Source organism: Pyxicephalus adspersus, chromosome 3, assembly GCF_032062135.1.
Source record: "Pyxicephalus adspersus chromosome 3, UCB_Pads_2.0, whole genome shotgun sequence".
Lineage (NCBI taxonomy): Eukaryota > Metazoa > Chordata > Amphibia > Anura > Pyxicephalidae > Pyxicephalus > Pyxicephalus adspersus.
In genome coordinates this window covers 13310415-13321450 of record NC_092860.1, presented here as the reverse complement: position 1 = coordinate 13321450, position 11036 = coordinate 13310415, and the positions used below count along the sequence as shown (strand labels likewise).

Here is an 11036-nt window from a genome sequence, read left to right as displayed (position 1 = left end):
CTTTATAGCAAAACTAAACTAATCACTTCCTGCACCATCATCAGCAATCAAATCATTATCCTCTCTCTTCCAGGCTTGGGATCTTTGGCCATCTTGATTGCCTAGGCCAGAATGACATAACAGTCATTCCCACCAGCTAGCGATGCCAGGATTGTGCACAGAGCTACGCATGTACATTCAACAAATGACTGTGGTCAAGCAGGTACGTTTGTTTTAGTGCAGAAGAAACATAGCCTGACCATTCTACAATAAAGGACCTACCTGATTACAGCATTTTGCTTCCTAGCCTTAGTTCTGCTTTATAAAAATGGGTCAGGATATGTTTTATACCCTAGAGCAGCAAAGGCGGATTTAGGAACCAAGCTGCGATCTCATGTACATCTGTCATAATCTGTTTGTATTTTGCATGGCCTTGCTCTGCTGCAGTTGATAAATCCCCCATATTAAATCACACAACAAGCCCTGCAGTTTGCTGACTGGTACATATAAAGCTAAATTTGCGCTTTAACATTTTCTTTTTCCTACCAAACCTTGCAATCTTTAAACCCCATTTATCTGTTAAGAGAACAGTTGGTGGTAGGAGGAAAGGAGCCATCTCAAATGAACAGAGGCAGATGGAAGCTTTATTCATGACAATCTGACGGTATGTTTAACTGTATTTACATGCAAATCTGCCACCGTTTGTCATACTGTGAGGTTTATATAATGCACTTTAGTTAGGAAAATCCGGGGCAAAAAAAGAAACAACTGCCACCAACACACCTAACTGCACATACATTTCAGAGCACCATGTGCATGGTGCGTGTGGAGCTTTGCATGAATTGTGCTGCATTGATATACAATACACAGGAGATATGGCTGCCCCATGTACATACAAAATTATAAATGCAAAAAGGTTTTAAATATATCAAAATATATCAAAACACACAAATAAGAAAGACTTTTAGTTGAGCAGTTCTGACATGTTATTGTAGTTTGTGATTTCCTATCCTGCATTATTTTCTTGTAAAGGAGATCACAGGGGCAGAAAGTGAGGAAATCCCCCAATGGGGTAACAGAAGGAAGTGAAAAACTAATGGTATGTTAAACTTTTCCCAGGTTTATGCAAACCTAATTTTGTCTGCAGTGAGATTGGAAATACAAATAGGCAATTCTTCATGATCCCATGTGATAAATTTCAAACATGGGTAATTAGTGTTAATAAACCAAAGGGGCCATCTGTAGCCAACTAATACCAGTGGTCCCCTATCCCACACCCCTACTTTATTGGTGTTAATGGTTTTTATGAAGAATGTGTATTGTCATGCTCTGATCAGGATCCAGGCATGGATGAGAGCGGGAGTGGTCCTTGCACCCACCAGACCTACAAACCGTATAAATCCTCCCACAAATTCTGTTTTGTAGGAGGAGCAAACCAGGTTGACTGCCCCTCCCCCCTTTTTTCCGCACCACCATATCAATCAATAAACACCGGTCACCAGTTCACCTCGTCCTTCTTTGACTATTTTTGGTAAGTATGACCCATTACATACCGAGAACACCATACAAGACCTGGATATACTCTGACCCACCATCCAGCTTTCACAATTTGGCCCTTGTCAAAGTCACTTAGATCCATTGTTCCTGCTTCCAACACACTTTTAAGAGCTGATTGGTTACTTGCTGGCAAATATTTGCCACCCCTTGACAGGTGCCACTGCAACCAGATCATGAATGTTATTCAATTCACCTGTCAATGGTTGAAATGTTTTAGGTGACCAGTGTATATTTTAACCCGAGAGGGTCCTCTGGCAGTTGCATGGTCTGCAAGTTCCTGGGAAAAAGTTGGGGCCTGGGGACATGGTGTTGCCCTTGTTTCTGTGTATGTACATTTTATATAAAATTTAAAAACCCAAAAGGGAAAATATATTTATTACAACTCTAATGATGCATATAAAATAAACAGGGACACACATCAGGACAGTATGAAGAGTTATCACAAATACAGAGGGAACGAAGCAAGCAATGGAACAATGTGCACTGTGCATGAAGATCTGGAGTGGCTAAGGTAATATAAGACCAGAGAAAATAACATGTTTCCCAAAAAAGAAGTGGTTCCAGGAAGTGCATAACCCATTCAGGATTAGGGAACAATTTAAGCCTGCCTCCCGGGCATGGAAGAGCAGTGACGACTAAAGGTGCAGCAAGGAAGAATTTCTGAAATTCACTTGCATGTGGATCACAAACTGACTGTAATAAATCATGATTGATGGCTCAAGAAAGGAAATCCTGTTATCAGCATCTGTCCCTGTGTGTATGATCATCGCCTGACAGGTAACACAAGGTCCTTCTCATTATTTCAGATGGGCTACTGAAAGAATGGATCTGTCCAATTTAATTTATCAAGCAAGCAGCCCATCGTGCGAAGAGACCCAGCCTCGCATACACTCCATCAGAACACCTCCCAATGCAGGAATAAAGCCCAACTCCTGCTCAATACATCAATATAATAAAAACAAATAAACTATTCAAATTTGAAGGAAAAAAGTCTAATTACACAACCAGTAAAATTCAGGAAATGGTAAAATAATTTTTAAATTTCAACTAGTTTATTATTTTCATTTCATCCAAATATTGAGCTACTATATATTAGCTGCAGGCTGGAATCAAGGCTCAGGTGAGATACCATAGGGTAGTGATATTAACTTCTAGCAATTCTCAGAGCAGCAAAGGGGTGGGGAAGTGTCACCGAGTCTGCAAAATAGCAGACAATGAAAAGAATTTCTATCCTCATTATCCTACATAGCTATAAAGCATGTACAGTAAAATATATATGCAAAGGTTTAAAGATACCAATTCAGAGGTTATCCAAGGAAGGATCCTGTTTATATCCTTGGAGCACAATTGCATTTTTGGTTCATGGTGGACATGGTCACAGTGCATTACCAGTGGACTGGTTTAAAAGGGTAAGGTTACAAATAACCTAAACCTACACACAGCACATATATTCTCTATTTCTTTTACCCACAAAATTTTCCTAATTTACTGTACAGGTTTCAAGAGTACATAACACTTGAAGTGTAGTGAAGTGTATTGAACACTTGAAGTGCAGGTGTATGTAATGCATGGAGTGCAGGGGTCAGGTGTATGTAATGCATGGAGTGCAGGAGTCAGGTGTATTTAATGCATGGAGTGCAGGAGTCAGGTGTATGTAATGCATGGAGTGCAGGGGTCAGGTGTATGTAATGCATGGAGTGCAGGGGTCAGGAATAGAAAATGGTCAGTTTGAAGGACTCAAGAGTACATAAGGCACCGTGTATTCCAACCTTGAAACTACCCCACTCTCTCTCCCACTTCCCTAGCAAAAATTCTTTCCCACAAACAAAAATTCCGTGCCCCGCTCTTCTATATACAACCCAAGTGTTAATACAAGGCAAGTGTTAATATTTATTATGTTGCTAATACCTGAGCCTCTCTCTGACAGCCACAACACAAACAAGAAGCCCTCTGATAACTAATGGAGAGTGCCTGACCCCAACTCCCCACTACCAGAATCCATCTTCTACTGCAATGATCCAATGGGACCCAATTTCTATTTACTCCGTAGGTCATCTTTCTGCAAAAAGCAAGGGAGGAGCCATGCAGCCATTGTGATTATGTTCTCTTGGAATGCAAAGAAAAGGTGTTATGTTCTAAAGAGTAACTTTTATAGTACTTTGCTCTGATAGCAGCTCTTCCATATGAAATCACACATATGTAGTAAGGAGTGCAGGGAAATCTAAAAAAATAAAGCAGATTGTCAGGCCATATTTCAGCCAGTCGGTCGAATATTGGACAAGCCAAATGAACAGCATAAAAACTTATTTTAGACAATTGTCCACTTTCAAACTTGTGGTAAATACTGGGGGAAGGCCCTTTTCTATTCCAGCAGGACTGTTCCCCTATGTAAAAAGGCAGCTCCATAAAGACATGGTTTTATGAGTAGGAGGTGGAAGAACTCCAGTGGCCTACACAAAGCCCAACCTCAATCCTACTGATTATTGGAAATAAATTGAATGTCAAGTGCAAGCCAAGTCTTCTTATCAAACTTTAGTGGTCTGACCCCAATACTCCATGCAATGGTCCAATGGGTCCAGATTTCTACTTACCCCACTGGCCATCTTCATGCAAAAAGCAAGAGAGGAGCCACGCAGCCATTGAGCTGATATTCCCTTGAAACTCAAGTGGCCTATACAGAGCCCTGATCTCAACCATACTAAATGTTGGAAATAAATAGAATGTCAACTGGAAGCCAAGTCTTCTCATCAAACATCAGTACATGATCACACAAATGCTCTTTAGGCCTAAGTTGACACAAATTCCCACAAACAATATCCTATGGAAAGACTTTCCAGAACATTGGAAACTGTCATAGTAGTAATGGGAAGCCAACTCTATTTCAATGCCTGTGGTTTAGGATAAGTATGATCAATAAGATCAAATGAATTACAAGAGTCAGTGTATAAATTCCAAATCTCTTGACTTGAATTCTCATACAGTATATGTGTGTTTGAAAGGTCTATTTAACCAGTTGATTGGACCTGATCTTTAGGCAAAATCTTATTTCCCTCTTAGGTGCATTGATGACAAGGCAATTGAGACCTGGAGACATTTCACTCTATGAGGACCATAAACTCCATTCCCGTGATCATTCAGGGAAGTAGTAAGACAAATTGTAATGAGCGCAACTGAAAAATAGTACAACCTGTGCTTACGCTCCACTGACTTTAAGTTCACTATAAAGGTGAACAGAGGCTGTTATGCACGCATTAACGAGCCCGATTACTGAGCCTCAAGATGTATCTGTCAAGTCACATCAATTCACCTGCAAGCATGAGCCCTATGGGGTCAACGTATTCCTAGATTGGACAGCAGTCTCGCCATGTGTTCACGGGACTTAGAATCATGGCTATCCTTTGTGTGTAGCCAACTTTTAAGACATGCAGCCATGACACAGCCAATTTATGGGATCCTCAACAGTGAAAAGCTATGACTATATTCAATAAAGTCATATTCATATTAGTTAATTAAATGTACACATTGGCCCTCGTTAATGAATAGGCAGAGCTGGTATGATGGAAATAACTGAGGAGGGTGGTAAACACGAGAGCAAGGTACGACAGAGCACCCAACTCCTGTATTTGAAGAGGCAACAAAGGTCAATGAGGATGGGGTATTCTGGAAAACAAGGGATGGACCTCATGGTCATTTCAGAGCCACACAACACTAAGGATGGCTGTGTAGCAAAGTATATATATTAAATTCCAAAGACTAAGAATTTAAAAGAGCAAGGGTTGACGAAGCACCCAATGTGTACGCTTGAAAAGGCCACAAAATCCAATGAGAATGGGCTATTCTGGAAAACAAGGGATGATCCTGTGGTCATTTTAGAGCTAAACAACGCAAAGCAAACCTGTATAGCAAAATACAAACTATCTGCCCCAAAGACTAAGAACAGCAAGGCTCAAAAGAGCAAGGTTTGACAGAGCACCCTATCCCTATTTTTAAAGAGGCCACAAAGTCCAATGAGGATGGGGCAATTCTGGAGAACAAGGGATAAACTTATTGGTCATTTCCGGATAACACAACACAATTCAGATAAGTATGGATACATACAACCATACTATAAGCCCCAAAAATCAAGAACAGCAAGGTTTGACAGACCAGCCAACTTCTATGTCTGAAGAGGCTACAAGGCCAATGAGAATGAGATATTCTGGAGAATGAGGAATGAACATCATGGTCATTTCAAAGCAACTCAATTCAAAGAAAGGTTGTATAGCAATAAACACACTATTTACCCCAAATAATAAAGGTATGATGAAAGCAAGGTTTGACAAAGTACCCAGCATCTATATTTGATGAGGCCACCAAGGTCAATGAGCATGGGGTACTCTGGAGAACAAGGGATGGACCTCACACATACATACTATCTGCCCTTAAAGACCAGGGACTACATGGAAGCCAAGGACCCCATCTTGATCTATTCAGACATCCATTTCAATAGTCTGACCAATACCGGGTAGATCCTAAAGCGTACCTAAACTGAGAATTTTCACTTTACATAAAAGGGTAGACAACTTGTTTTTTTTTTTTTTTAAAAAAAGGGTGCAGCACCGCCCCCTAATTGAATGGGAACGCAAAGCCTCCCGGGAGGCTCTTGGGTGCTCCTTCTGCGCATGCCCGAGCATCTCAGGCATGCGCAGAGGGAGCCTTTTTGCGCGGGAAAAAAATTTGCCGATCTCACACATGGGTTCTTCATCGTAGATCAACCGATCAAGGTGCGAGATCAGGTGACATAGGATGAAGAACCCAGAAGAAGAGACAAAGATGGTGGTATCCGGAACGTCGGCTCCAGAACAGATGCTGGGACAACGCGGGACCAGATGCAAAACACCCCCAGGTGGATCAGACTGCCCTGCGGAATTGAAGGTAAGTGTATTTTTTTCTGTCAGTTTTTAGTTTAGTTCTTCTTTAAAACATGGATGACAGAAGGATTGAGATTTGACTGCACAACATAAACTTAGTGAACATTGGACCATATGGTATAGTAAACTGCATACCACTGCTTTGTCTTATGTGTGTTTGCATAATGCTATACTAAGAGGCCTGCTCGAATAGTCTTTGAAGCGCTCTTCAAATACAATCTAGAATTTCCTGGACAAACTCCTCTTCTATTTTTTACTCCAGTGCTACTTACATAACTAAAGCCTAGATATATAGTTATGCTCTATATACTGATGAAATAAACCAGAACCCTGATTGGCTAATATCTTCCCCTTCTGCAGAAATCATGTGACCACACGAGCTTGCTTCATTTTTTTTAAATAATTTGAAGGCCAGATAAGTATTACATTGCTGTTATTACTTATCATTTTTTATTCCCAGTGTGATTGTTAACAAAGTTTTGGATTATCGTAGATTTAAACCTTAAAACTTAGTTTGTTTAAGCTCTAAATCAACTTCAATTGGTTGTTTTAAAAGGGGACTTATCACCATGGGGCAAAAACACCAAGTATTTTATACTTCTGGGTGTGAGAATGCTAACTCCCCCCGTTACATGCTGTTTTTCCTCTTGCCTACTGGTACAATACTACATGGTGAACATGCTGGTGGAAGAGACCATTGCATACGGTGGGGGAGCTGGTATTTGAAACACCTAGAAAGGGAGCAGCGCAGAAGACATGAGCCACTATTCTTTTTTCTTCTTTTTGGCACATGACCCCAATGGTAACAGGGTTACTTTAAACCAAAAGCTATTTTCACTTTTTCTCATTCCTCATTGGATCTCAGGGTTGCTCCCTTTGCAGCCACTTCCTACACCCTAGCTATACCTGCATGCACAGCAGGGGCCCACACCAGCATAATAACCCCAATATGGCAGGATAATAACACCGATCCACAATTATGAGTCAGGGAAAAAACGTTGTCACCAGAAAGTCCCTGAACAAAAATAATAGAATTTAATCATGGCTCAAGAAAATGGTGCGCTGTATAGGTCCAGTTTATTATAATACTCAAAACCCCAACTCAACAGACAAATTACACAATTTACATGACTGTCCAGATAACTGCTACGGATTTCCTGTTTGTAGACACAAAATCGTAACGCCTTTTCATGTTACAAAACGTTACAGTGATGCAATGTAACTGCAGCCTTAACCAATAAATATTGTCATAGCACGAGAGTCTTCCTTCATTGTACGAGATACTAGAATACTGGCGTATAATATAATATAATGTAATATCATAATATATCATAATGTAACATGAATTAAAGGTGACCGGTCACTGACACAATATCCCTGCAGGAAGAATACACAGCTGCCATTCTTCCAGGGACACTTTGCTGCCGGTGGGTTCTACCCAAGCATGATATTCTCCATATATAGACCGGTATGGAACAGCAACCAATCAGATTACATCTCTCCCCCCTGATAGACCGATACAAGGAAATTGTTTCTATGAACAACCAATGATCTTCTGATTACTACACTGCATAATAAAACACTTTGTTATTACTTTTTTACAGTAACAGTATGTAATCAACACATCCGGTAAGGGAACCTGCACAGAGAGATTTATGCAGGCTGCAATTGCTGAGTATTTGTAATAAACTGCTGGATGTCATGCTTATCCAATGGCTTCAGTACCTATTCAGTGTCCAGTATATCAGGGGACCACTACATGGAAAGGTTTCTATTACTGTTCTAAAACTACTGGCTGTCATATTTATCCAATGGCTTCTGTACCTATCCAATACATTGAATAGGAATTTGTGCAATAAAAAGTATGCAGGCTGCCATAACTGTATCTTTGGAAAAATACTGGCTGTCATATTTGTCCAATGGATTCAGCACCTACCTACCACATCTGGTAAGGGTAAACTATACAGCATGGCGGCTGCCATTGTCCATTCATTACAAACCTATAAAGCTGTCATGCTCATCCAATGGATTCAGTATCTATCCCATGCATCGGTTAAGGTAATCTGTACAATATGGCAGCTGCCATTGTTGTTTAATCATTATAGAAAAGCCGGCTGTCATGCTCATCCAATGGATTCAGTATCAATCCCATGTATCGATTAAGGTAATCTGTACAGTATGGCAGCTGCCATTGTTGTTTAGTCATTATAGAAATGCCGGCTGTCATGCTCATCCAATGATTTCAGCTCCTATGCATTGGAACTGTTAAGAGAGCCGGTAGAGTGAGAAATATGTAGCCTACCATTACTACCCATCCATTATAAAACTACTGCCTGTCATGCTTACCCTGTGGGTTTTGTACCTGTGCAACACATCTGTAGCCTGTACAATGAGAAAAGTGAATCCCTATTACAGGTTGTCATGTTTATCCAATGGCTTTAATACCAATCCAATACATACATTAAGGGAACCTGTACAGCGACAAATACATTGATTGCTACCACTGCTTATCCATTCTAAAACCACTGGTTGTCATGTCCATCCAACAGCTTCAGCACCTATCACACACTAGTAAGATAACGTGCACAGCAAGATAAACCAAAGGCTGCCATTACTATCAATTAATTATTCAACTGCTAACTGCTATGCTCATCCAATGGCTTCATGACCTATCCAATACATATGTAAAGGAAGCCTGTACAGTGGGAAATATGTAGGCTGCCATCCATATCTACTTGTTATAAAACTATGGGCTGTCATGCTCATCCATCCAATGGCTTCACTACCTATCCAACACACCTGTTCAGGTAACCTGACCTGCAAGAAATACCAAGACTGCCTTTACCATCCATTCAATATAAAACTATGGACTGTCATGCTCATCCAATAGTTTCACTACCTATCCAACCAATCTATTAGGGTAACCTGCCCTGCAAGAAATACAAAGACTGCCCATTCATCATAACACTATGAGTTGCTATGCTCATCCAATGGCTTCAGTACCAATCCAACACATCTGTTAACCCACACGGGGAAATATATGGGTGGCATTTCTATCCTCAATCATACTATGCCATGCTGTCCAGAGTTTGGACTTTGCCAGCCATATCCCTGTACCACATGCAGCCAATCAAAAAGCATTTCCTAAAAGTGGGCACTTCAACCTTTTAAAGAGCACCGGTCACTTTTCCTCCACCAAGCAGCACTTTATACCGAACTCCCCAAATCACCAAAACCATGTAACCCCTTGTATGCCAGGCAGCTGCAAGCCATGACTCCAAATGCAATCAGAGGTGCCCAGTACTGCAGCAGGGGAGTGCCATTCCACCTTGCCATCCCCAGCAGCAATCTTCTTACCTCTTCTATGGTGCTGATTGTGTTCCTGCAGCTGCCCATCTTGGTGGTGAAGGAGGAGGTGGTGGGTGAGCTGTGGTCCTCCAGGGTCTCCTTTATAAACTCTCCTACACTGATGATCTCAGGCATGATGCTGAGGGTGCAGGCACTCTGTGTGTGTGGCTTAGTGTTGTGCTGGCAGTGTGTACTTTGTGTCTTCCAGTTTGTGCAGTTTCTGTGCTTTATACAAGTGTGCAATGCATGTGATGCAGTGTGAGCAGACTGAGGCTAGGCGCTGTGTGACCGGTGTGTGCAATGTCAGAGGATTTGCAGAGCTGTATTGTACTCCCTCCTGCTGTGCTGCAGCTCCTCTCCCTCTCTGCGCGACTCAATGAAAAGAGGGAACTGAGCTGCGCATGCGCCGAGCCGCACATGGGGGCTCCCGATGAGAGTGGGAAGGAGGTGATGGCAGCAGCAGAGGTTTGCTCTGAGAATTGATGGGGGTTGGAGAGACAACAGAGAATGGGGATGGATGGGGAAGGGACTTGGAGGAAATAGGAGGGGGAGAGGCTTGTACATGGGAAAGGGACATTAGCATTTGAAGAAGTAAAAGAGAAGAAAATAAAAGATTGCTTCTTCTTTATAACTTAGGGAGGAGACAGTCCCTCTTTGTTCCCCAACTGCCCCTCTTATTGTCTTCTTATAAAGACCTCTGCTTATAAATGGAGCGGGGAGGGGCCCTTGGGGGCCCAAATAGTTTTCTGATAACTTTACTAATACATGATTATATTTACTATATGAGATATATATTATATGTATGTATATGAATAATATATGAGATATATATGTGTGTGTGAGTATATTATAACTGGATTGCAAGCTCTTCGGGTCAGCCTCCTGTATCTGACTTTCATTTGCAACCCCTATTTAGTTTACAGCGCTGCGTAATATGTTGGCACTATATAAATACTGTTTAATAATATTATTAATAATAATAATAATAGAACATATATACTGTATATATTAATATTAGAGCAAGAGATAACATTAGATAGATAGATAGATAGATAGAGCTATGTATATATATATATATATATATATATATATGTGTGTATATATATAATAGTAAAAAACTATTTATACATCAGTAGAAAGATTGAATTTGCATATATTAGAGATTGATAAACCCTATATATATATATATAATAGATAACTAGGTAGATTAATAGGATAGATACACAAATAAAATATATACAT

General features: G+C 40.7%; 1 protein-coding gene across 2 annotated transcripts in view; it reads right to left on the bottom strand.

Moving 5' to 3' along the window:
- Positions 1–10205, bottom strand: part of LOC140325678 (arf-GAP with SH3 domain, ANK repeat and PH domain-containing protein 1-like) — a 121924-nt gene extending 111719 nt beyond the window's left edge. The window contains exon 1 of one of the 2 annotated variants that reach the window (XM_072403648.1): positions 9804–10205. In XM_072403648.1, coding sequence (XP_072259749.1) covers positions 9804–9929 — 126 coding nt within the window. In that variant the 5' untranslated portion in view covers positions 9930–10205. The remainder of the gene's footprint in view (positions 1–9803) is intronic. The other variant, XM_072403647.1, reaches the window with a different exon arrangement.
- Positions 10206–11036: the final 831 nt, after the last annotated feature.